The sequence below is a fragment of the Notamacropus eugenii genome, chromosome 1, assembly GCF_028372415.1.
Source record: "Notamacropus eugenii isolate mMacEug1 chromosome 1, mMacEug1.pri_v2, whole genome shotgun sequence".
In the NCBI taxonomy this organism is placed as follows: Eukaryota; Metazoa; Chordata; class Mammalia; order Diprotodontia; family Macropodidae; genus Notamacropus; species Notamacropus eugenii.
The window spans coordinates 117091574-117118685 of record NC_092872.1 but is presented as its reverse complement, the minus strand read 5'-3'; the positions used below and the strand labels follow the sequence as shown (position 1 = coordinate 117118685).

Sequence of the window (27112 nt, the reverse complement as noted above, 5' to 3'; positions counted from 1 at the left end):
TTTCCTCCAAAAGTATCAATACTGTATGACTTTGGGTACATCATCTAACCTTGGCAACCAGGCAACCCTCTAAGACTATAAATTTCACAGCAGACACCAATTTCACTAGGAATTCCCTAAATCAGAGAAAACATAGGTCTGGTACAAAAAAAAATGCATCTACTATGTACAATATAAGATGCTAGAAAGGGCACTGACAACCTTTAGGATGTACCGAGAAAGGGGACAAGAAAGGTGCGGATGGTGATGAGACTGAAGACCATGTCATATGAAAGAGCTGGGAATATTTAGCATGCAGAAAAAAATTCTTAGAGAGAAATGTGATAGTCATTTTCAAATATTTGCAGAGTTGTCATACGTAAGAGGGTTTAGACTTCTTTGGCTTAGCCTCAGAGGACAGATCTATGAGCAAAAGGAAAGAATTACAGAAAGTTTTTAAGAAAAAACTTCCTAAAAATTGAGGAAGTCCAAAAGTGAAAAGGATTGCAGAGGCAGGCAATGGGATAACACATCACCAGAGGTCTTCAAATGGATGCTGGATAATAATTGGCTTGGGATATTGCAGAAGATCATGACTTGTATTAGATAACCTTTGTGGTCACTTCCAACTCTAAGATTTTGTGTTCTAGCCCAATCTTCATTTGAAAGATGAGGAAAATGGAGGACCATTACTAACCTGAAGTCAAATAGCTAACAGGTGACAGAGCTGAGACTAGAACCCAGGTTGCCTTATTCCTATTTCCTTGATCATTCCATGACATGTAACACCATTCTGCCTATCACCCCAAAATATGACCTTTAGTCACCCTGTAAAATTCTCTTATGAAGCAGCTAAATTCTCAGGTAGCTATATACTTACGCTTGTCTTTCTGTAAATATTATATCCATACTCTGGGTTTCTCGATCATTTTGAGCTTTTAGCTGTGTAGAAAATTAACCAGAAATGTTAGTGATAGAAAATAACATTAAAAACATACAATTTTTCTTTAAATATGATGCCTGTTAGTAATGAGAAATTGTTAAACATAGACAGCTGTTCACTACATGAAGCTTAACAAAGTTGAAAGTAAGGTTTCATTGAAAAGTTAACCAATATCCTTGCAATTTTAAGCACATTATTGGCAATAACTTTCTAGAGATGAAGCATTTTTTCATAGCTGTAATGTTTTGCTACCAAAAAACATAGCTCTCTTCATTAAATCAATAAATAATATGTATATTAAAGCCAAATGAATTTAACCCACATGGAGCTGATCAAGCACACAATAAGGAGTTCAGTAAAAGTCATTGATTGATATTCTAAATTCAAGTTTAAAAAAATCTCAACATTTCCCTCAAGATAGTGATCTATATGTTCACTTTACTTTGCCCCTACAGATACAACCAAAAGTTCAAGTTTATCACAAATAATTTTGCAATGTTGTTTTTTGATTTGCTATTAAAGCTACAGATTTTAATGAATGAACTGTGTTCTATTATAACTTCAAAAATACTCTAGCTGAATTACTATTGTTTTTAAAAGAATCCAAAATGAATTAAGTGAACCAAAATTTAAGTTTACAACCAAATTGTCATACTTATTTCGAAATTTCAAGGATCTGTGCAGGGAGCAGAATCCCTATAATGTAGCATAATAAAAGATCCTGAAGCAAGACAATGGCTGAAAGAAAAATTCATTACCCTGATGTAGCCTAGTGATAAGCATCTCTTAGATTAGAGTTTGGACAATACACAAATAATCAATAACCAACTTTTTCTCAAAGATTTTCTGACTTGGTTGGACCTTTCAGAGCTGGTGTTCCATTGTCACAGCTTAACAATTCCAAGATCCCACCACTGTACCATAATAAGGCATCAAAACAGGACTAATTCATACTTTAATTTTACTTCTATCTCACATATAAACAACCTGAATTATTTCTATCTGGCTATCACATTCTATATTTGTCAATTGTTTCTATTTTGTAAAAGTTACGTAAAGAAGAGAAGCAACATAGTATAACTATGTATAACATAGTATAACAAGGTCATCGAGAGCTGACCTTGGAGCCAAGAAACTTTGAGCTCCATTCAGACTTCTGACACATACTGGCTGTGTGACCCTAGGCAAGTCTCTTACTCTTTCAGTGTTCTAGTCAGTTCTCTAAGACTACAAGTTACAGAACAAGTACTCCCCTGAAATGGTACAAGCAGGTTCCATGAGTTCCTTATACCAACAAGATCATAGGTTCACTCCTTATTCCTATATCCCCATATAAGGATGAATATTTCCTTTTAACCTTTTAGCTCAAATTGTGTTAAAATAATACTAGAAATAAGACAATGGAGACACAATAAAGTATAGAATTCTTTTCCTAAATAATGTAATAGGATATGGGGTGCATTCAGACATGGCTTCATCAGATGAAATATCAAGGTTTCTCCTTTTAAGAGGTCCAGATAAGAGAGAGTAAAGACAGTGGAAATCTTGTGAAATGTCATTAGGGAACATGATTAACATTCAACTTAGAAAATAAATTATATCAGACTCACTGTTTCACATATTTTGTGGAAAATTATTTGACCTGCAGCATATCTGAATCTATAACTGAATCACTTTATAAAGTTCATAGAGCTTTTAGTAAAAAACTATATAAATCTTACCATGTTGTAATCATTCATTACTTCTTCCATTTCTGTATTGGTGTTGAGTTTATCTACTAACTAAAAACGACATCATGAGACCGTTAGTTATTAAGGGTCATCTCTGTTGTTAACCAACATTACAATTAATCAGTCTTATAAATAGTCATTTGCTTGGAGGCTTATTTTATGAAAGATGAGTATTAAAGAATTTTAAGTATCTTCTTCAAAACAGACATCATTAGACTATCTTAGAGAGCAAGTGGGTAGTTGGCTAACACGGTAACTGGCTATATTATTTATGGTAAAGAAGTAAGCAGCAGAAGTCGGTCTCTCCTAAAAGCTCTGCTCAGTAACTTCTACTCATTAGGAAAGAGACTTCAATCCTTGTGCAGAGAGGAGAATGGTGAAAACCTTTTGGGAATTTATTAAATGTAGGGTGCTACATGTAATTGCATAAAAGTTCAAAAAGTCTGTCTGAGTTGTCTAAAACTAAAGAAAGTCCCAAAAGGCAAGGTGACAAAAGGAAGATTGGCTAGGAAGACTACTTCAGAAAGGTGAAACGTGTAACATGAAAGAATGAAGAGTAGCTTATTTTAGCATAATATGTTTGTCTAGAAAATACATTAAACACTGTGATTTCTGCTTAATTAGTCTTAATAAACAAAGTGAAATTTAACAGCTAATGTTCGTAAGATTTTAAAATAAAATCATACAAGTAATATCTAAGAGGTGACCTGCAGATCTATAAAATTATAAATACAAGTCATGAATATACTATTTATATAAATATATAATATAAACATATAAATATAAGTCATCTCCAAAAACAAGACCTTACCCAAAAAAACTGATCTCAGTGAAAAGAAAAATACATGTAGTCCACACTTAGAAATAATACCAATCATGATGTGCACTCAGGTTTTATAAAAATCAAGTCGTATTTGACTTAACTTGACCAGATTTATGTGGCCTGTCTTCAGATCAATAAGGTAACTGGAATTTTAATAGGTAATGTCCCTCCTGCTTCCTGTAATCACTTAGACGCCTAACAATAAAAACATTTCTGCTTCAGAACCAATACACCATTTGGCAAAAACTGCTTCCTCTCTATTTGTAGGAAGACATGGATGAGAATCACAAGGATAGGCAGGCATGGGCTGTTTCTGATCTGATCTTCTTCATTGGAAGGACCAAAGTGAGGAGATCCCATGTCTTTTTGAGCATTTGTTTTAATATATTTAATTTTAATTTTTTCTGCAGAAATTAAGCAATGAAGGTCACTAAAAACTGACTAGTTTTATGTTTATATGTTTATAGTTTTAAAAAATTTAGCATGTACACTAAAGTAGGCTTGGAGCTACATGACATCAACTATATCTGTACAATTGCCCCTTCTCAGTTGGAAGAAATTCACATAGTTTTTCTTGTGGTTTCCTGAGAGGCTGTTATGGATAAACAGCTAAGTTGAACCTCATAATATGAATATGTTAATTTGGAGCTCTAGAATATCCCAGTGATATTTTTCACTTTACCTAGATTCCCATTTCTTTCTACCTTACAGGAAGAAGTTTCTACCTGTTTACAGTGTGAAGAGTGCTAAACTCCTTTCCTCTCTTATGACTTGCTAGGATGGCTGTCTGTTGATAAGAAAATGCACTGTAGAAAATTTTGACACCTCACGAATGCAAGTGATCAAAATTACTATCAATTTTCATCTGCTCACAAACAACTGCCTCTCTTACTAGGAAAATATTTAATGATGAAACCATTTTTGGATTAAAAGACAGAATGGCTTATAATATGTTTAAAAGGCAAATCATGCAATAAGAATTATCTTAGAAAGAGGCAATTACCATATTGTAATCAGCTAGTTGTCCTTGAAATTCTTTGATTTCAACAGCTAAAGTCTCTGCCCTGTACACATGAAAAAAATCCACATATAAGAAAACATAATTTATGAAAATAGGTTGTAGTAAGAACTGTGCATATATATGCACACACATACGTATATATGTACAGACATATACATGTGTGTGCATGTGTGTATACGAGTGTGTATGCCAAGGCCTAGCAAGATTAACTGAGCTGCCAAGGTCAAACAACTAGTCAGTAACAGAGCCAGAACAGGTGCAATATCCTGTCAATTAGAAAGAGAGTTCCTTGGGTACTTATCTCTCAATGCTTAGTAATATGCAACTGTACATAGCAGGCATTCAATAAATATTTAATTAATAAAGTTTATGATAGTAAAACATCAGGATTAGATTCCTGTAGTATATCACATTAAACGTTCTACTTATTAAAAAGGCAAACTCTTGGCTATTTTTTCTAAGTAATATTTATGACTCACCTCTTTTCATATGACAAGTACACTGAATTCTCTTGGTTGTACATTTCTATTTCCTTTTGAAGCTTATTAATTTCCATTGTAAGTTCACTTATTTTGCTTCTACAGAAAAGAAATGAAAAAGCCTTAATGATATTTCAAATCTGAAATAACTACTTCAAGTAATTAATTACAGATAATAATACTCTTTAAATACCATTCTTAATAAGCTTATGATTATTTCTGTAATACTTCCACACCCAAAAACGAGAACTCTTAAGTGGTTGTATTAAAGCAAAAATGAAGGATCCAGTGATATGCTTAAGGTGCCCATCATAGTCTAACAATGGCATTTATGGCTTTTTAGACATACAGGCTTCATTTACTAATAGACATGGAGCAAGATTTGAACACAGTCTATAATCTACACCCAATTGGAGAGATCTAAAGGTAGAGTGAGTAGTGAAACATGCTTATGCCTACCATCTCCCCACCTTCTGCCACTCTAAAAACAAATCAGGAAGGTGGAGAAAACAAATCAGGAAGGTGGAGATTGCATTGTTGGGTGGGTGAGATAGCAAAAAAGGCAGATGGAAAATAAGAAATAAATGATTATAAGTAGGCATGCACTAGATGCTCAATAAGACTGACAGGTTGACTGAAACCGTGCCTTTTACCATAATGGATCATATATGTGTGTCTGTATATAAGTATAAGTATGTGTATATGTATATATACACATCTACATATATGTATGTAGCACAGCAATGATCATTTTGTTAAAATTTATTATTGTTCAGTTGTATCCAAATTTCTGCAACCCCATTTAGGGTTTGCTTGGCAAAGATACTGGGGTGGTTTGTCATTTCCTTCTCTAGCTCATTTTACAGATAAGGAAACTGAGGCAAATAGGGTTAATTGATTTACCAGGGTCACACAGCTAGTGCGCCCAGATTTCTGAGGCCATATTTGAATTCAGGTCTTCCTGACTCCAGGCCTGGGGCTCTAACCACTGTGCCACTTAGCTGCCCATTATTAAAATTAAGGATTTTTTCCCCCTTTTAGAAAAGCCTAAAGTAATGACAGTTTGACACTAACTCTGTTGGCTCCTGAGGAAATTCAGCTGGGTTAAGGAGGAAACAAAAATCTTGGAACATCATAGTGCCACCACCAAAGATGAGGCAGGGCAGGGCAAACCAGGCCTTGAAGGGTCTTACTTGGGATAGAGCAGGGGCAAGAGAAGAAATATGCCATCTAGCTATTTCCTAGTTTAACCAATTCTTGCTAACTTGGTTCTAAGCTCAACAAAAGTACTGTCATTGCTCTAAATTTTGGAAAGCCCAAGTAATCTAGCACTAGTTAAATACCTATAAAAGAAGATTTTCATCCTTCAGAAGGGGAAAAAAGCTGAACTTAAAATATACAGTCTACAAATAAATATGAATTGTGCAAGAAGTTTTTGTGTAATCAGCTTAAAATTGCACTAAAACTTTTGAGGCACCCTGTATATAAGGTTAAGAGCATTGTATTAACTTTGCAAATCCCATATGGTTTGCAGAATATTCAATGTAATAAAGAATAATTCAAGGAAAAAATCACTCAGAAATAAACAGAAGCTGAATTAATTAGTAGTTTCTGTAGTCATAATTTGATATGAAAATAGAGCTTATAACATCAATATTATAATTTTAAAAATTATTTAGCAAACAAACCTAAGTAGCCCAAGATAATAAGATTTATCCAAAATCTGCCTCTGGGGACCTAACAACGAAAACAAAAAGAATGTTAGCATTTTGTTTGAAAGTCAAGTTTTAAAATGTTACTTAAGAAAAATCCAAAGTATATATAAAAACTGTATTCTAGTTTTCCAAAGATTGTCTCCATGCATTACTTATCAAGTCAACAAAAGGAAACAATGAAATAAAAACCAAGAAAATGAATTCTTTGAAGAAAATGTAAAATTCAATATTAAAATGAATTTTCTTCTTCTATCTCAATGGCAATTAATTTATCATTTGCCATTTTAATGATAATAATAAATAGCACTTTAAGGTTTGTGAAGAGTTTTATATACATTATATTATTTTGGTCATCTCACTAGCACTGTGAAATAGGTTCTAGATGAAAGATTATCAGGCTCAGAAAGATTATATGACCAAAGGTCATAGAATTAGTGGTCAAAACAGGACTCAAAACCATTTGCTTCCTCACTCCAAGGCCAGTGCTTTTTCCAGGACGCCACCTTGCTAAAAGCATTCTATATTATAGGACAACAACAAACATTTAGTTATATATATAGTATGGAATGGAAAAACTCTGAAAAAAATCTAGTCTGTAGTTTGGATACTTAAAGGAGGGTTCATAAAAGAATCAGTCAGGTCAGTAAATAATTACAGTACTGGGCATTTACGACAATGAACACCCATCCACACTAAGGCTAGACTTAAGGTGACCCCAGGGAGTAGGAAGACAGGAATAAAGAACCTATAGGGAACGATACAACCATAGCAGCTTGTGGATACCTATAAATCGATTCCACAGAAGGGTTACTGCCAGGGCATTCAATTATGCAAAAGCAAGGATCATGGATGAAATTTACATTGGGGGCAGGGGGTGAAATCTCACTTATATGCATCTAATTGGTTTCCTGTCTCTGATATCATTGGAAAGAATCTAAATTTATAGGCCAAATCCAAATTTATTCCAAAATATTTATTAGCAGTCCTTTTTGTACTACCAAAGAACAGGCAACAAACTTGATACCCATCCACCAGATAGCCTAAAAAGCTGTAGTACATGTATATAATGGCATATAACTGCCATTTTAAAATGATGAATATGAAGGAGGCACAGGTGTGAGTATATATGTGTGTACATATATATACACATACACATACATATATACATATGTATGTATATACATACATATGAACTGATGCAAGGAAAACAATATATGTGATGATTATCATAAACCAATGGAAAGAATGACCAAAATTAAAAGTGAAGCACACCTAATTATAACAACCAAGCTTTGCACTGAAGAAAAGATGAGAATTCAGCTACCTCTCTTCTTTTGCAGAAATAGGGAATAGTGGAGGAAGACCAAAGCACATTACTACTGAACTATGGAAAATGATCTCATTTTCTTATTTTACCATATATGCATCTTGGACACAATTCTTGGTATAAGAAGAGAGCAGCTTTAGAAACTAATACACAAAAATAGGGGATTTCCAACAAGGTATTATTCATTTTTTTTCTACCCATCTGAAAACAAATGTTTAAAGTTACAGTTAAAATCAAGACAGTTATTAACTCAGGAGATACGCTGCATTTTCTCTTCTCTATGGTCCCTCACTTATTGCTCTATACTCTTTCTTGGCTGTCTCATTATTCTCATGAATTCAAATATCATCTCTATCCAAATCTACATATGTAGCCCCTATCTCTTTCCTGAGTTCAATTCCCACATCTCCAATTGCTTTCTGGACATTTCTATCTGGATATTTAATGGCTATCTTAAACTCAACATGTCCAAAGCAGGGATATCTGTCTCCAGAAATCCACCCTTCCTCTTATTTCTTTCAAAGGCACCATCATTCTTCCTATCACCTAAGTTGAACACCAAGGAGTCATACTTGATTTGTCATTCTTACTCACCTTGGCCTCTATCTATCTATCTATCTGTCTGTCTGTCTGTCTGTCTGTCTGTCTGTCTATTCAGAACACCTCTTGCATCCATCTCCTCTGCACTAAGACAGCCAATGCCCTAGTTAAGCCCGCATCACATCTTAAACTGCAATAGCCTCTTATTCTAGTTTCTCTACACTCTACTCCATTCTTCAATACAGCTGCTAAGCTGACACTGCTAATGCATATGTCTGCCTTTTTCATTAGTGAATTCTTCCTGAAACCTCCCTTTTGGGGAAAGACACAGACCAGCAATTACTCACTGCCTCCTTTCCCATTGGTGAGTTTGTACTGGAGTCTCTCTTTTGAGGAAAGGCCCAGACCAGCCTCAACTTAGCCACCACGTCCCCACAGAGGCCCCTCCCTCTTTCTTCTCCCTTTAAGCTTACCTTTTATATGTTGTCTTCCCCAAATAAAATGTAAGCTTCTTGAAGACAAGGACTATGTAAGCATATAGTAAGTGCTTAATAAATAGGTGTTGATTTATCATGTTACTGTTCTCTGCTCAAAAGGAAGAAAGGATAGGAAGAAGAAAGGTGAAGAAGGTGTGTCAGACACACACTGTGCTAAGCATTTTACAAATATTATCTCATTTTATCCTAATACCAACCCTGGGAGGTGTGTATTATTATCGCCATTTTACAGCTGAAGTAACTGAAGCAGAGAGTTAGTAAGTGGGTCACAGGGTCACAGAGCTAATATGTATCTGAGGTTAAAGTTGAACTCAGGTCTTTCTGACTCCGGATTTAGAGTTTTGTTCACTGAGCTGCCCAGTTTGTATTATCAATCCAATCAAGTCAACAAAACTAAGCACAATGAGAGGCACTGTACTAAGCACTGGGAACACAAATTAAGAAAAAAAATTCTCTCTCCCCTCAAGGAGCTCACAGTTTACTGGAAGAGAGAACATGCCAACTAGTAGGTACACAAGATAAATTGGAGATAATCTCAGAGGGAAGGTTTTAGTATGAAGAAGGGCTAGGAAAGGCTTCTAGCAGAAGATCAAATAAGAAAGAAGTCAGGGAAGCTAGGAGGCAGAGGTGAAAAATAAGACAATTCCCAGCATAAGGACAAGACAGTAAAAATGCACAGAGTGGGGAGATAAAATTTATTGTGCAAGGAACAGCCAGGAGGCCAATGTCACTGGACTGCAAAGTACCTGGAGGATAGCAAGGTAGGAAAGGTAGGAAAGGACCAGATCATGAAGGGCTTTAAATTCAAATGGGATTTTACATTTGACTCTGGAATAGTAGTAATAGAAAGCCATTGGAGTTTACTCAATAAGGGTGGACATGGTCAAGCCCGAGCATTAGGGAGATAAATCTGATAGTTGAGTGGAGGTATGGATGGGAGTGTGGAAAGATTTGAGGCAGAGAGATGAATCAGAAGGCTACTAAAGTAATACAAATATGAGAGGATGAGGGCCTAAATTAGGATGGTTGCAGCGTCAGAGGAGAGAAAAGGGTTTAAACAAGAGATAATACAAAAGAAGAATCAACAGAACTTGGCAACAGATTGGAAATAGAGAGTAAATAGAAAAGTTGAAGATAACAACTAGGTTGGTAGCCTTGGTGACTGGGAGAGAGGGATGGTGGTCCCTTTGACAGTAACATGAGAGCAAGGAAGTGGGCAAGATTTTGGGGAAAGATAATGAGTTCAGTTTTGGACATGTTGAGTTTAAGATGTCCAATATGAAGTGTCCAACAGGGAGCTGGAATGGAACACCATAAATCAGGAGAGAATTCGGGTTTATTTTAATAAATAGATTTGAGAATCAATAGGAGAGATGATAATTGAAAGAACAGAAACTGATGAGACCACCAAATGAAATAGGAGAAAAGGGATTAGGAGAGGGCCTTGGGGGACTCTCAGGGTTAGTGGCATCCAACTAGATGAAAAGCTAGCAAAGGAGACTGTGAAGTAGTAGTCAGATTGGTAGGAAAAGAACCAAGAAAGAGCACCATCACCAAATCTTAAAGAGAAGATCGTATCAGAGGTAAGAGTATGATTGACAGCTATAAAGTTGTAGAGAAGTCAAGAAGGATAAGAATTGAGAAAAAACCATTCAATTTGGCAAATGAAAGATCACTGGAAACTTTGGAGCTGTTTCAGCTGAATGATGAGGTCAAGAAGCTAGAAGCTAGACTGTAGAATTAAGAAGAGAGTGAGAGGAAAAAAAGTAGAGCAACCAACTGTATGTGACTTTCCCAAGGAATTTAGCCACAAAAGGCAGGAGAAATATAGGATGATAACTGGTAGGGATAGATAAAAGTTTTTTTTTGAAGAGGGGGAGACATGGTCACGTTTGCAAGCAGTAGGAAAGCAGTCAGTAGAAAAGGAGAGATGTAAGTAAAAAAAAAAAACTAGGTATGATAAATGGGGTAATCTGGTGAAGATGATAGGATGACATGAGATCACTTGTGTAGGTGGAGGGGTTGTACATGTGAAGGAAAAGGATCACCATATGATATAGCAGTAAAGGAAGAAATAGTAGTGAAAGGCATCTGAGTGATGTGAGCTGAGAAGGGGATAAGAGAGATTTCTCAGCAAACAGCCTCAATTTCTCAAGGAAATATGAAGCAAAATTCTCAAGCAAGAGAGTGGGGGTTGAGGAAAGTGGGAAGTTTGAGGAGTGCTGGAAAATTAAAGCTACTGCAATGACTGGAGTAACATGAATCAATTAGGGAGATATAAAGGAATGCCTTATTACAGTGAGGGCCCAGCTGAGGTTATGTAACAGAAATTTATAGTGAACCCAGTCATCATTGTTTCACAATTTTTTTTTCATATTTCATTTAACACCATGGGAATAAGAGTAAAGGGAGCAAGTGATGGGAGAATTCAAGGATGAGGCATGGGAGGACAAGAATGATAACAGGATAAGGAGGCAAGGGGATGTAGAAAGTAGGACAATGGAGAGATGAAGTGGTTTGCCAAGGGATCTCAAGATGAAGGGAGGAAGACTGTGGTCAGTACAGAGGTGATGGCCTAGGAAAGAACTGAGGACAATGATTAAAGGTTGTGGTGAGGATGAAGAACAGGATTAGGAGCTGAAAGGCAAAGGGAGAAATGGCATGACAACAGATTATAATCAGATAAAGGAATTTTAGAGTTCATAGATATAGAAGTGGAACATTTGGGGGTGATGGCAAGATCAAGAGTATCAGCATCTTTGTGAGTAAGTGAGATGGGTGGAGGAATGGGGAATGAGTAAGTTAAACTGTTTAAGGGAATATCAATCTGTATGTTAAAGGCATCTAGTAAGGGGGCAGGAAGTGGAGAGGAGATTGTGAGATAGGCACTGAACTCAGTGAGGAAGGAAAAACTGTGTCCTAGAAGCAGGTCAACAACAGCTACCAAAGTCTTGATTGGGTAATAAATATGGACTGAATGAAGCTCAAAGAGATTGAGTGCTGTTAGTAAAGGAAAAACCTAGAAGTGACAATGGGGAAAAAGAGCATTGCAACCAGTTGGATATGAGCCAAAGTGCTAAGTGCTATAAAGGTAGGCTAGGAAAGCTTCATCATTAAGAGGAAGCCAGGTGTCATTGAACGAAAGATAGAAGGAATGAAAAGAGAAAGGGATGTTGCTACAGCCAAGGTGCACAAGTCTTCCTTTCTTCCTCACAATGTCATTCTGATTTATTAATGTGGTATTGAAATATCTTGTCTACTCATTCTAAAAAATACCTTTCATTCCAGTTTTCATTCCACTTAAGCCTTGCTGTGTTACTGGTCGATCTGCAACTTTTATTTGAGAAGCCAATACTCCCCCAGGCCCCATGGTACCACTTCGAGAGGCAGGTCTTGATGTACCAGGTGGCATCTAAAAAAAAAAAAAACAATTGTCTTTAATAATGTAATATACTTCCATTGATGCAGGAAATCAAAAGCATTTTTTTTTAAAATTCAGGCGACTCAATGGTGTGCATGCCATAATAGTCTGTTACAACACTGTTATATAAATGTGAAGGTGTGCCCCTTTCAGATTTTTGCAACTTTGGAGGTTAAGTGGCAAACACAGAGACAATATAATACGAGGGTAAAACCCTTTCAGGTATGATTGAATCATTCTATAACTTGTAAAGTAGTTCATTTGCATGTAAAAATCCAACAGACAATGAACTTGCTTCAAAAGTAGAGATTATTTCTTCAATTCCACTATTCATTGTCATTCATTAGCAAATAGTAATAGAACACTAAAATTAAAACAACCAACTGGGGAACCCAGAACCCCAGAGTTGTTTAAGTGATTGCTGATCAAATGGCTATTGTTTAGTCATGGCCCAGTGTGAAGAGATGGAGGTTAGGGAAATATACTGCACTGTCATCATAAATTAGGGTGAGAGCTCTTAACAAAGCCCTTGAACCAGAAAGAGTTATCTGAGGGAAGGTTAAATCTCCACTCTCTCTTTCCTTGCCTGGGAGACGGCAAACCTCAGAACAGAATAGGGCCCGACCTGAGTTTTGCATCTAAAAAGAATAAAGATGGAGGTGGTGAAGACTATAGATGCACATCAAGGAAACTGAGCTAACTGTATGGAAGATATCTTTACAATTAGTGAACAGCATAGAGGCACTGGAGAGTGAAGAGACACCCTCCAGAGTTGTGAGTTATGTTGGCCATATGTGTAACCTGCATGTATGTGCATCACTACCACGGGAGTCCTCTTAGACATTCTATACGCTTAGGAAAGTGCCTTAGGTTAGAGACAAATGCCTTGCACTTAACTGTTCTTGCTATTCAATTCAGATTAATTCTTTTGATAATAGCTCACTGAGTCTATTGCTTGACTATTAATTGCGAGGGTACAAAGAGGAACTCAGGAGCTACAGTAGTAAAGCCACAAGATTACCTCTAGAACCTGTGAGGAGCTGGCAAAAGCAAGTAAATGATCTTTTTACTTAAAATACATCACTATCATTATGCCTGATTTCACCTTCCAATTCTGAAGGGTAGGATAATATATACACTGGGAGAAAAAAGAAAAAGATCTTACTTTCAACTGCTTGAACTGTATACATGTACAGTAGGTAGTATTTAAGTGATAGTGACATGTCAGGAAAGTTTTGTTTTGGGTTTTTTGGGAGGAGTCAGCTTTGATTCCCTTCCCCATTTCTCAGTAGGTATAAATTATCCTAGAACATCTCTCTATCCTGTTCACCTCTCCTCTGTCATTTCCCTCAATTTCCATTTATCCTTCCCTCCCCAAATGCCCAAAGTAACAGCAGTGGAAGAATTGTCAGAGCAAGGACCTTTCTCCCCTATTATTTTTTTTGTTACCTACCTACTACAGTAATATGTGTATTTACAAAGTCATCACAAATTTTTCCTTGAAATACTTAAGGACCTAAAAGAAATTTCATTTGACATGTAATAGTAAGATTCTTTAGTTGCTTTTTTAACAAATATCTAACAGAAGAATGTCTGCAGTATAAAACAAAAACATGAAGAAATATCATATTAAAAAACTCCCTTTTGAGAAGTCCAAACCTATAAGAGGAAAAATAATAACAATGACGACAGTTAACAATGTTGTAATGCTTTAAGGTCTGCAAAGCACTTTCCTTTGATTCTTATAATACCCCTGTGAGATAAGTGACATTATTATTTCTATTTTACAGAAAAGGAAACTCAAGCTAAATAAGAAGGATTAAATAACTCACCCAAGGTCACAACACTAGTAAGTATGTAAGACAGGTTTTGAACTCAAGTTTTCCTGACTGCAATCCCAGCCCTTTATTCCATTCTATCACAGAGTTGCCCCTATAGTGAATAAATTAATAACAATCAAGTATGGTTCTTAGGTATATCACTTTTTCAAAAGCTTACTCCAGTTGCCACTCGAATACTTGCTGATGGAGGTCGTATTCCTGAAGGAGGTCTTCCAGTCAACCCAATTCCTCCTCGTGAAATAGGGCGAGCAGAAGGGGATTTGTGATTACTGGCCATCTCTTGTTCACTTTAGGCACTGTTGAGAAAAGAAAATGTAGTTCAGCTACCTGTGATATTTCTATAACATCTGGCATAATTTGTCACATGCTTCTTGAAACTGTCTCATACTCTGGTTTCAGTGACATTATTCTCCTGGCAAGGAACTTTTTTGACTTCTCTTTCTCTTATTACTCTTCTTCTTCCCAATCCTCTAGAAGAGATTCCATCAAATCTGTCCTTAGCTATCTGTTCTTCTTTCTCCAAATTCTTTGGCCATTTAGTCATTATCCTAGTTTCAAATATTACCTTCTACACTGACTCCCAAATCCAAACCTCTAGTCCAATCCCTGAAATTTAAATTTAACTTCAAATCTGCATTGTCATATAGACATTTCTAAATAGATATCTCAACAGAACTTCAAACATATACTCAAAAATAAACTTGTTATATATTCTCTGGGGAGCCAGCATTTCTATTAATGCCACTGGCACTCAAGAAAGATGGAGCCAAGATGTCAGAAAAAGACAGGGACTTGCCTGAGTTCTCCCAAATTCTCCAGCAAACAACTTTAATTAGAACCTCAACAATTTTCCAGACTAAGATAACTTAAAAGGAATACAGGAAACATCTGTCTCATTCAGGTAAAAGGGGAGTACAGCCCAGTGTAGGCAGAAATGAGAACCATGCAAGAGAATCATGAAAAAAGAGTCAACAGTTTGATAAAAGAACTACAAAAAATGGAAAAGGATGTATGAAAATTCAGTAAAGAAAACAACTCCTTTAAAAGTAGAATTGGCAAAATAGAAAAGGAGGTAGAAAAGCTAGATGAAAAAAAGAATTTCTTAAAAATTAGAATTGGGCAAGTGGAAGCTAATGATTCCATGAGATTCCACCAAGAATCAAAAACAATGAGGCTGGAAAATAAATCCAAGAGAGATGAAATTATCAGAGAAAAATTATCCAATATCCTAGAATCTGAGAGTAAAATAGAAATTGAAAGAATCCACCAATCACATCCTGAAAGAGATCCCAAAATAAAAACTCCCAGAAATATTATAGACAAATTACACAGAACTCCCAGGCCAAGAAGAAAATACTGGAAGCAACCAGAGAACAACAACAAGAACAATAGATTCAAATATTGTGGAGCTATAGTGAGGATTACACAGGATTTAGCAACTTTTACATTAAAGGACTGAAGGGCTTGGCATATGATATTCTGAAAAAGCAAAGGAGCTAGAACTAGAACCAAGAATCACCTACCCAGTGAAACTGAGCTTAATCTTTCAGGAGAAAAATGGATATTCAATGAAATAGAGGACTTTCAAGCATTCTTGATGAAAAGACCAGAGCTGAACGGGAAATTCAGTTTTCAGACATAAGACTCAAGAGAAGCATAAAAATGTTAAACAGGAAAGAGAAAATATAAGGGATCAAATAAGGTTCAATAAACTGTTTACATCCCTACATGGGAAGATAATGTTTGTAACTCTTATGAATGGTGTGACAGTTAGAAAGAGCATACTTAGATAGAGGGTACAGATATAAGCTGACTTTGATGATATTATATTTAAAAAAAAAACAAAACTAAGGAGTGAGAAAGAAGATTGCACTGGAAAAATAGAGGAGAAGTTGAATGGAGTCATTATCTCACATGAAGAGGACTGCTATAGTGGAGAGAAAGATGGGGTGAGATGGACATTGCTTGAACTTTAATCTTGTTAGAATTGGCTCAAAGAAGGAATAATATACACACTCAGCTGGGGTACAGAAATCTATCTTACCCTTTAGGGAAGTAAATGGGGGACAAGAAGAGAGGGATGGGTGATAGAAGGGAGGGCAGATTGAGAGAGGCAGTAGTCAGAAGCAAAACACTGGTGAGGAGGAACATGGTGAAAGGAGAGTGAGAGAGGGTGAGAGAGATAAAAGTAGGAAAATAAGATGGAGGGAAACACACAGCAATCATAACTATGAATGTGACTAGAATGAAACTCACTCATAAAACAAGCAGAGAGCAAAGTGGGTTAAAAACCAGAATCCTATGGTATATTGTTTACAAGAAACACAAATGAAGCTGAGAGACAGACACAGAGTAAAGGTAAAACGTTGGAGCAGACTCTGTTATGCAGAGGTTGCAATCACAACCTCAGACAAAGCAAAAGCCAAAATAGCTGTAGTTAAAAGAAATAAGGAAACTATCAATGCCACTGGCATTCTCTCAAATTTCCTTGTCCTAAGAGAGTGCACTAACAATTTTATTTTCCTACTTCACCTTCATCATATTCAATCACTTTTCAAGTCCAATATATTTTCCTTTAAAGTATCTTTCATAGTGTATTGTTAATGTATTTTTGCTTAATTTGAAGATCTTTCCCATTCATTAATAGGCCTATGTGACCTCCGTAAATCACCTGGAAGCCTAAGTCACACAAATTTGGGTTGCATGAAGCCTGTGTGGGAGAAGCTTGCTGAGTGGGTGAACAGGAAGAGATGGAGCAAAAAGGGTGGAACAAGAAGAGGTGGAGCTGGAGCAGAGCTGAGAGGAAGCTGGTCAGATCAGTTAGAGCTGGGAAGGATAGAGAAAGCAGGCAGGTGGGGAAGCAACTAGCATGAGTGGGAGAGCTTGTTTATGATTTTGTTTAAGGAAGCCTGTTTGTGATTTGTTTAAGGGAGCTGGTTTGTGCGAAGTCTAACAGAAGGAAGGCTTGAGGATGGTAGTGCCACCTGCATTGTCACTGTGTATGGATTTCTTTATTGTTATGATGGATTTGGTTTTCTGGTGTTGGGATTCAGCTTTCTGGTGTTTGAATAAAGATTCTGGTTCTGTCTTTCATGTGGAGAATTTGCCATATTTTGTAATTCAGAATTGTGTTGGGATACTCATAGCTGCCTTAGGCACTCTGAATATAGCACTGCTACTACACATAGTCCTTCCTTCATATCCATTTCCATTTTTATACAATTTCAAGCCCTTATCATGTCATACTTAGAAAACAATAATAGGCTCTCAGCTATCCTCCTTGCCTCCTGGCTCTCTTCCTATTTCAAAACATTCTCTGTAACATTACCAGACTAAATTTTTTAATATTCTACTTTCATCACGTTATTCTCTTTCCCTATTTCTTATAGGATATTTGAACTCTATTGCTCAACTTCAAGGTATGATCCAACTTTAATTTTACTTCTGGATACTTTTTCACTGCCCCATATTCGCAGTCATGCCTGGGTCTTTACTCTGGTTGATCTTCAAATCTTTCTCCTGATTCATATATGATCAAATCCCAACCATCTTACCTAAACTAATTCTGATTGTGTCAGCTTTCACTATCTACCTATCTTCTGAGATACTATAGTATTAGTCCTAGAGAATCAATAACAAAATGAAATAAGTAATAGAGTCAACAAAATACCAAGATAGAAAATAACACAAAAAAATCATCAAACTTTCTATATTTTAGCAATAAAACTGAAGGAAAAGTAATAGAAAATTTTAATTCAAAACAGCTGCAGAATATATAAAATATATGGGAATCTACCATCTAAAACATGCACAAAAATTAAATAACCACAACTACAAAAAACTCTTTATAGAAATAGAGACAGGCTAAAAAGATAAGAGGTATTAACTGTCTGTACTTGAGCCAGGTCAGGCTTCACAAGCTAGATGACAGAGAGAGAGAGAGACAGACAGACAGACAGACAGACAGAGACAGAGAGAGAACCTTCTATTGCATACTACGTATGAAGGGAGGAATATGTGACTGCAGACTGGCATAGAGAAATGTGGTGAGCAACACAGGAGGGTAATTAGGAAGAGACTTACTAAGTGGAGCTTCCAAAGCTCCACTTTCAAGAGAAAGACAGGTGGACAAAAATCACTCCAGGGAAGAGAAAGAGGACTTTGGAATGGCAGGCATATCCTTCATTTCCACTTTGTCTTCCTAGAAATTTCAGAGAAAGAAATTCTCCTTGGGAAACTGGGTCCTTTCTCCTGATGTGAAATCTTATCTGACTCCCAAATGAAGAGTTCATTCACTCTTGTGCATTGCGTGGTATATTCTCTGAATTCTGTCTGCCTTTTTGCTTGGATAAATGGATTTATCTGCTATTTGACATTTGTGATAATCTTTTGTGTAACCAGTGTTTGATGGGAAAAAGCTATGCAGGTGAGTGTAAGCTGAGGGCTACCCTCTCCCTTAAAAGCAATAAGGGATAGCACCTCTTTTGTCTTGAACTTTGCATACCTACATTAGACAGATATTTAAATTGTCTAAGGTAGTCATAATTCTAGCCCTATACCCTTCTGGGAGGCAAGAGAAAAGAGTGCCCACTTTTGGTGATACTCCAGGTCTGTCGGTCCCTCCCCATTACCACCCCTCCACTAAAATGTTGGCAGTAAACACTCACCTGCAGCCTCTTCCTTCCTAAAGTAAACTCCAGCCATGATCACTCCTAACACAGGTCAGCCATTAAACCCACAGACTACTTTTCCTTCTTGATACCCACCCTCTCCCTCCACAAAGGTACTTGCCCCTACACCATACTTTTCAGCTCCCTTTTATGTGTGCCTTCTCCAATTACAATGTAAGTTCCTTGAGGGCAGGATCTATCCAAGATAGATGTATGTATGTATGTATGTATGTATCTATGGTACATGGAATATACTGTAAGTGCTTACTAAATGCTAAATCTAATATAATCTAATCATTACAGGGGCAAGTGAGGTCTCAGATCTTATCTATCCATACCATCCCTGAGCTATATCTATATATTTAGACAATCCATATGGGCATATCTATGTTACATAAAAATGACTATTATCACAGGAGTACCAAACTACCAAAGGATTACTTTATGGACCTAGAAAAATCATAACAAAATTCACCTAGAGGAAAAGGTCAATAATCTTAAAGGTAATCATGAAAAAACAGGGAAGGAAGGAGACTAGCAGTGGCAGACAAAAAACTACAGTTCAAAGAAGTAATCATCAAAACTATTTGGTATTAGCTAAAAAATAGAAAAGTTGATCAGAAGGATAGATTAGAAAGACAAGATCTATATGCAAAGGAACAGAGTAGTATAGAACATAATAGTGCCATAAACTCAAGACCCCAACCATGGTGGGGAAGGAATCACTATTCAACAAAATCTTCTGACCTGCAAAACAATCTGACAAATTAGGTTTAGAGCAACACCTCACAGCATATACTAAATGAGCTCCAAATGGATATCTGACTGAGATATAAAAAGTTGCATAATAATGAAATAGAGAAGTGGAAAGGAAATACTTTTCAAACCTATGGACAGGAGAAGGATTCTTGACCAGGAGGAGAAAGTGACAGGAGATAAAATGTACAATTCTGATTATATAAAATTAAAAATTTCTTGCACAGAATCAAGGCAATTAGAATTGTTTGAATTCAATTATATTTTATTCTCAAACAAAGATTAGCATTCTCTCATACCTCCCACTTTCCTTGCCCTGACCAAATTAAGAAAGCAAGAAAAAAATACTCTATTACAAACACGTATAGTCAAGCAAAACAAAATTTCTCATTGGCCAAGCCTAAAAAAAACACAAACAAAAAAGCACAGTTATAATTAGAAGAGAAACAGTTAACTGATAAAGAAAGGGAAATTAAATTGCTGGAAAGTTGTGGGAGGACATGCACACTAATATACTGTTGGAGTTGTGAATTGGTATTCTGGAAGACAATATGGAACTATACCTAAAAATTCACTAAACTGCTGCTTCAAACTGTGACCCAGTGATACCACTACTAGGTTTATAATTCTAAAGAGGATAAAAGAATAATGGAAATGAACCATACATGTGAAAATATTCATAGCAGCATGTTTTGCTATAGAAAAGAAAAGGAAACTAAGGAGCTATCCATCAACTGGGTAGGGCTGAACAAATAATTTTATATGAATGCAGTACCATATTATTGCACCATAGGGACAGGAAGAAAGGAACAGATTCAAGGAAGTCTGTGAGGACTTAAATGAGGTTATGAAGAATGAAGTGAGCATAAGCAGGAGAACTATTTACTCCTGGTTGTACTGTAAAGAAAAACAACTTAGAAGTTTAGAACTCTGATCAATGTAGTCATGAGTTCAGAGGTTCAATTATGAAACGTTTCCCATCTCTTAACAAAAAGGTGATGGATATGATAGACTTTAGGAGAAAACTGAATGGGAATAAAAAGGAGCATACATTTTTTTTCCTGTTAAACATTCACAAAAATTGACCATGTACTAGTGTATAAAAACTTCACAACTAAATGCAGAAAAGCAGAAATAGTAAATGCATCCTTTTCAGATCATACTGTAATAAAAATTACATTCAATAAAATACTTTAGAAACATAGGTTAAAAATTAATTGGAAACTAAATCTAAACCTAAAGAATGAGTGGGTTAAAGAAAAAATATCATGAAAACAATAATTTCATTAACAAGACTAACAATGAGACAACATACCAAAATTTAGCCAAAGCAGCACTTTGGGGGAAATGTATATCTCTAAACATTTTAGAGCAATAAAATAGAGAAGGAACAGATCAATGAACTGGGCATGCAAATTAAAAAAAAAAACTTGAAAAAGAACAAATTAAAGATATCCAATTAAACATCAAATTGAAAATCCTGAAAACCAAAGAAGAGATTAATAAATTAGAAAGAAAACTTGAATTAACAAAATTAGAAACTGTTTTAATGAAAAAAAACATAGAAAAGTCATTGGTTAATTTGGTTTTTTAAAAAAAGAAAACCTAATAACCAATATCAAAAATGAAAATGGTAAATTCACCATCAATGAAGATGAAACTGAAGTAGTTATTGGGAGCTATTTTGTCCATTACATGACAATAGATCTAATAGCCTAAGTGAAATGGATGAATATTTACAATATTTACAATAACATAAATTGCCCAGATTATCAGAAGAGGACTTGACCCTATCTCAGAAAAAGAAATTGAATAAGCCATAAATGAGTTCCCTAAGAAAAAATCCTCAGGACCATATGAATTATACCAAACATTTAAAGAACAAGTAATTTCAATACTATATAAGCTATCTGGGAAAATACGAAAAGAAGGAATCCTACCAAATTCCTTCTATGACACAAATATGACATTAGTACCTAAACTAGGGAGAGCAAAAACAGACAAAGAATACCATAGACCAACTTCCTTAATGAATTGTTGGGGGTGGAAGCTCAATTCCATGTGGACAGTCTCGGGTGGGTAAAGGTGGGAACTTCTACATCTTAGAGTTCTCATGAGGCCCCCCAGGAAACGGCAGGGAATCGAGGAGTGAGACCGAGCTATCTCGTGTATTTCCACCTCTTCCCGTGAGAAACATGATGGGAGAGAGCTCTCCCCGCCCTCGAGACTGTCCCGGATCTGGGCACACCTATTGTTATCTAACAGGCACGGTATTCAGGTGCAAACTACACGGCCGGAGAGCTTAATTAGGGTCAGGAAAGCCTGAAGGCGCTCTTAGCGCGGAGGGGCCCTGACAGGACAGAAGGCTCCGTTTTTCCTCTCTTCACTCTCCCCTCCCCCTCTCTCCCCACTTACACTTCTACTTCCAATCTCTTACCTTAAGATCTTTGCCTCCTTGGGAGATTTCTCTCTCCCTCCTAAGGAAGAGCTCCCCCTGCACATGTAACCAGGACCCTGAATAAAGCCTAACCCTTGTTCGACTCCGGAAAGTCTCTTCTCTCATACGTTTATCCGGTTTGGCCAACCGAAGACCTGGGACAGGTAAGGTAAGACTCGGGTAGCCCTCAGGCCTCTAGGCCTGGCAATGAATATTGATGCAAAAATTTTAAATAAAATACAAATAAGGAGATTACAGAAATATATCACAAATACCATACACTACAACCACGTACAAATTATACCAGGAATGCAGGATTGGTTTAATATTATGAAAATGAATGAAAACAACAAAAAATCACATTATCTCAATAGATACAGAAAAAACTTTTGACAATAGACAACAAACATTCCTACAAAAAATACTAGAAAGCATAGGAATAAATGCAGCTTTCCTTAAAATGACAAGTAAACCAAGAACTATTATTATCTGTAATGGAAATAAGCTAGACGCTTTCCTAATAAGATTGGAGGTGAAGCAAGGATGCCTATTATCACTGCTATTATTTAATATTATGCGAGAAATGCTAGCTATTTCAAAGAGAGGAAAAAGAAATTGAAGGGATTAGAACAGGCAATGAGGAAACAAAACTATTACTCTTTGCAGATGATGTAACGGTATACTTAGAAAATCCTAGAGAATCAACTAAAAAACTAGTTGAAACAATTTACAAGTTTAGCAAAATTACAGGATATAAGATAAACCCACATAAATGATCAGCATTTTTATATATAACCAACAAAGTCCAGCAGGAAGACATAGAGAAATTCCATTTAAAGTTAACTGCAGACAATATAAAAAGAGTTGACATCTACCTACCAAAACAAACCCAGGAACTATATGAATATAATTACAAGACACTTTTCACACAAATAAAGTCAGATCTAAACAAAGGGAGAAATATTAATTGCTCATGAGTAGGCAGGGCCAATAAATAAAAATGATAATTCTACCTAAACTATTTTACTTATTTAGTGCCATACAAATGAAAGTACCAAAAATTATTTTATGGAGTTACAAAAAATTTTATGGAAGAAAAAATATCAAGGATATCAAGGGAATCATTGAAGAAAAATGTGAAGAAAGATGGTCTAGTAGTACCAGATTTCAAACTGTATTACAAAGCAGTAATCATCAAAGCAATTTGGCACTAAGAATAGAGTAGCAGATCAGCAGAATAGATTAGGTACACATTACAAAATAGTAAATGGTCATAGCAGTTTTTGATAAACCCAAATATTCAAGCTTTTGGGGTAAGATCTCAACATATGATAAAAAAACAGCTAGGAAAATTGGAAAGCAGTTTGGTAGAAACTAGGTACACAGCAATATTTCACAGCAAAATGTTAAAATGGGTATATAATTGTATGGATAATGCATTTTTGTTTATTGTTAATGAAATTTTACTTCTTAATGGGAAGATCTTTCTTATCCATTAACAGATCCATGTGATCTGCTTAAATCACATGGAAGCCTAAGTTACATGATTCAAGTCACATGGAACAGGAAGGGGTGGAGCAGGAAGGGTGGAACAGGAAGAAGTGGAGCTAGAGCAGAGCTGGCACTAGAACAGAGCTGAGAAGTTAGTCAGAGAGCGGTCAGAGCTGGGAAAGACAACTGGCTAGTTTGAGTGAGAGAGCTTGTTTATGACTTTATTTAAGGGAGTCTGTTTGTGATTTGTTTAAGGGAGCTGGTTTGTGGGAAGCCTAACAGATAGAAGGCTTAGGGATAGTACTGCCCTCTGCATTGTTATTGTGTATAGATTTCTTTGTTACTATGATGGATTTGGCTTTCTGGAGTTGGGATTTGGCTTTCTTCTGTCTGAAAAATGTTTTGGTTCTGGATTCCATGTGGAGAGTGTTGTATTTCACGATTCAGAACTGTGCTGGCATACTTATGGACACGGTAGATGTTGTGAATATCATGTTGGTGCTACAAATGGCAACAAGGATGGGATTGCAAAATATGAGACCTCTATTTGGAGACAGAAAGACTCTGGAGGAAGAAATGGATAGGATTTACTTTATTTCTCCTTAGCACAGGAATGGGCTAAAAGCACAAGACTGTGAAAAATGGGGACCACGGCTGCAGAAGGAAGGACCCAGACATTTAGAAAGATGTTTGCAAGGAATACGAATAGAACCAAGGAAAGAAATGGCAGGAGTATGTAGGAGAAACTGGGCCTTGCTAACAAGTTATCACCTTATGTGTAAAAATAGAGACAAGCTGCTGGAAGAGAAAGCTCAGATGAAAAAGGAGTTGGTTAGTTTGCATGAGAAGCTTTTTATGCTGCAACATTGAAACTCTTTTAGAAGAGCAAGCCTGAAAGTCTCAGGAGGTAGAAGACAAGGCTATTGTTAGTTTAGCTCACAAAAAGAAGCAAAAAAGTAACAAGAAGAATACAGTCCTTGCACAAGCTGGGCTTGATTGAGGTCCAAATACCTGCCAGCAGGATGCATGGGAGGCTTTTCAGGCAGAAGCATACCTGATAGAGCAGGAGAATTGAGAGGTTACATAGGGATTGGGGAAGTAATTAAAGATTTCACTCAGCAGCAGTTCATGGATATTTTGAGTCGGTTCATCTAAAGAATGGGAGAATCATTGGTAACTTGGATGGTGAGAATCAGTGAAAAAGATAAATTTCCTCAAGTGAGAAGAGTACATAGCCAACAGATTTAAAGTCAGAATAGACTGACAGAAGAAGAATTGTTTACTGCTCTATTGAGAGAGAGGTAGATTTTGGAAGAATAGATGGCATTCCAACTAATGAATATGTAAAAAAAATTTTTAGAAAAGGGACTTGTTATTAGACTGAGCAGGGAAATAAGAACTGTCCCTATAATTCCTCCTGAAAAATTATATCCAAGTTCATCATACCTGCAGGGAGAATGAGAAATTGGCCAGGTCCCAGCTCAGATTAAAGAAAAGTATACTTCTAACCGGAATGATGACTCCCAAACTGCAAATTAGAAAACAGTAAACAATAGTAAAAGAGGCTATGATAGTGGGTTCATGGACTCCGGAAGCATGGCTGATCCTATCTATCCTGCTTCTGGTTACTGTCTCCTTGTTTCTGTTTGGCTTTTTGTCTGTTTAACTTATTTTTTAATTTTGTTTTCTGCAGGCTTAGTACCTTCCACCTGCAGATACCTGATTGCTTAAACTGGATGTCAACCCCTGTCCATGACTGTGATGTGTCACCCCTGGACCTAGTGTTGACCAACTCTGGATGCCACATACAGAACTGACCCCTCAAATCGGACCCCTTAGGGCAGAGACAGCTTTATGTCCAATCTCATTGGAAGTAGCTATGGAAGAAGATTTTGGGTCCCATTAGTTCAAGGCGGGTAATGATAGGGTGCTTGTGCTCAAGCTCCACCCTAAGATGTTTTATGTGCTTATTTTATGCGATCCCTGTTATACTGTCATAAAGTCCTGTTGACACCAGTTGCCTAAGACATTGTTTTACATAGTTATTTTCAATTATCCCTGTTAAAGTTCTACTGATACCAGTTGCCCCATTGACCTAAGTAATGAATAAGAAAGATCTTGGAGCTGAAGTGAGGAAAAAAAATTTACTGTAAGTTTCTCTGACAAAGGCTTCATGTCTCAGATATATAGAGGTTAGTCACATTTACAAGAATATTTGTCATTCCCAATCAATAAATGGTCATAGGATAAGAATAGGCAGTTTTCAGATGAAGAAATCAAAGCTAGCTATAGTCATAGAAAAAAAAATGCTCCAAATCACTACTGATTCAAAAAAAATGCAAATTAAAACAACTGTGAGTTACCACCTCACACCTATCAGATGGTCTAATATGACAGAAAAGGAAATGACAAATGTTGGAGGGGATGTGGAAAAACTGGAATACTAATGCGCTGTGGGTAGAGTTGTGAACTGATCCACCTTTCTAGAGAGTATGCCCAAAGGGCTAAAAAACTGTGCACACCCTTTGACCCAGGTAGGTCTATATTCTAAAGAGGTCAAAGAAAAAGGAAAAGAACCTGCATGTACAAAAATATTTATAGCAGCACTTTTTGTGGTGGCAAAGAATTGGAAGTTGTGGGGATGCCCATGACTGGGGGAATGGAAGAAGTTATGGTATATGATTATGATGGAATACTATTGTGTTATCAGAAATGATAATCAGGATACTTAAAGGCTGTGAAGACTTCCATGAACTGAAGCAAAATGAAGTAAGCAGAATCAGGAGAACACTGTAATTAGCAGCAATGTTATATGATGATCAGTTGTGAATGACTTAACTAGTCTGATCTATGCAATGATCTAAGACAATTCCAAAGACTTACAATGAAAAAATGGTATCCACCCCAAAAGAAAGAATTGATGGAATCTGAATGGAGATCAAAGCATAGCTTTTTTAACTTTGTTTTTCTAGGGACTTTTTTGGTCTGAAGTTTTGCATTACTTTACATGTATAATCTATACCAAATTGGTTGCCTTCTCAAGAAGAGGGGAGGCAGAAGAGGCAAGGAGAGAATATGCAATTCAAAATTTTTTAAAATGCTAAAAAATTGTTTTTATACGTAATTGAGGGAAAAAATATAATAAGAGAGGAAAAATAACCAACCTCTTTCCTTTTGAAAAATTTGTTCAGTTCCACAATGAATACCCATTCTGTTTCCAGTTCTTTGCAAACATAAATGCCGCAGTGGTAGCAAAGAACTGGCAATAAAGTGAGTATCTATTAAGTGGGGAATATTTAGCAAAACAAAACTGTGGCATATGAATGTAATGGAGTATTATTGTACAGCAAATGACAAATATGAGAAATTGAAAGAAACATGGAATATATATGGGCTGATTCACAGTGAAGTAAGCAGAACCAAAATTTTTTTAAAAATGAAA

General features: G+C 36.3%; 2 protein-coding genes across 5 annotated transcripts in view; one reads left to right on the top strand and one right to left on the bottom strand.

Moving 5' to 3' along the window:
- The window catches only part of LRRC19 (leucine rich repeat containing 19), a 46150-nt gene extending 20714 nt beyond the window's left edge, over positions 1-25436 (top strand). The window contains exons 5-6 of one of the 2 annotated variants that reach the window (XM_072612432.1): positions 14266-14324; positions 25364-25436. In XM_072612432.1, coding sequence (XP_072468533.1) covers positions 14266-14288 — 23 coding nt within the window. In that variant the 3' untranslated portion in view covers positions 14289-14324; positions 25364-25436. Of the gene's footprint in view, positions 1-4186; positions 4297-14265; positions 14325-25363 lie in introns of those variants that run through there. The other variant, XM_072612425.1, reaches the window with a different exon arrangement.
- Positions 1-27112, bottom strand: part of IFT74 (intraflagellar transport 74) — a 161048-nt gene that overhangs the window by 119907 nt on the left and 14029 nt on the right. For 2 of the 3 annotated variants that reach the window (XM_072612407.1, XM_072612390.1), the window contains exons 2-8: positions 14474-14612; positions 12331-12466; positions 6664-6712; positions 4976-5074; positions 4479-4539; positions 2644-2703; positions 860-921 (exon numbers count right to left, since the gene is read on the bottom strand). In XM_072612407.1, the coding sequence (XP_072468508.1) occupies positions 860-921; positions 2644-2703; positions 4479-4539; positions 4976-5074; positions 6664-6712; positions 12331-12466; positions 14474-14593 (587 nt within the window). In that variant the 5' untranslated portion in view covers positions 14594-14612. Of the gene's footprint in view, positions 1-859; positions 922-2643; positions 2704-4478; positions 4540-4975; positions 5075-6663; positions 6713-12330; positions 12467-14473; positions 14613-25116; positions 25200-27112 lie in introns of those variants that run through there. The other variant, XM_072612399.1, reaches the window with a different exon arrangement.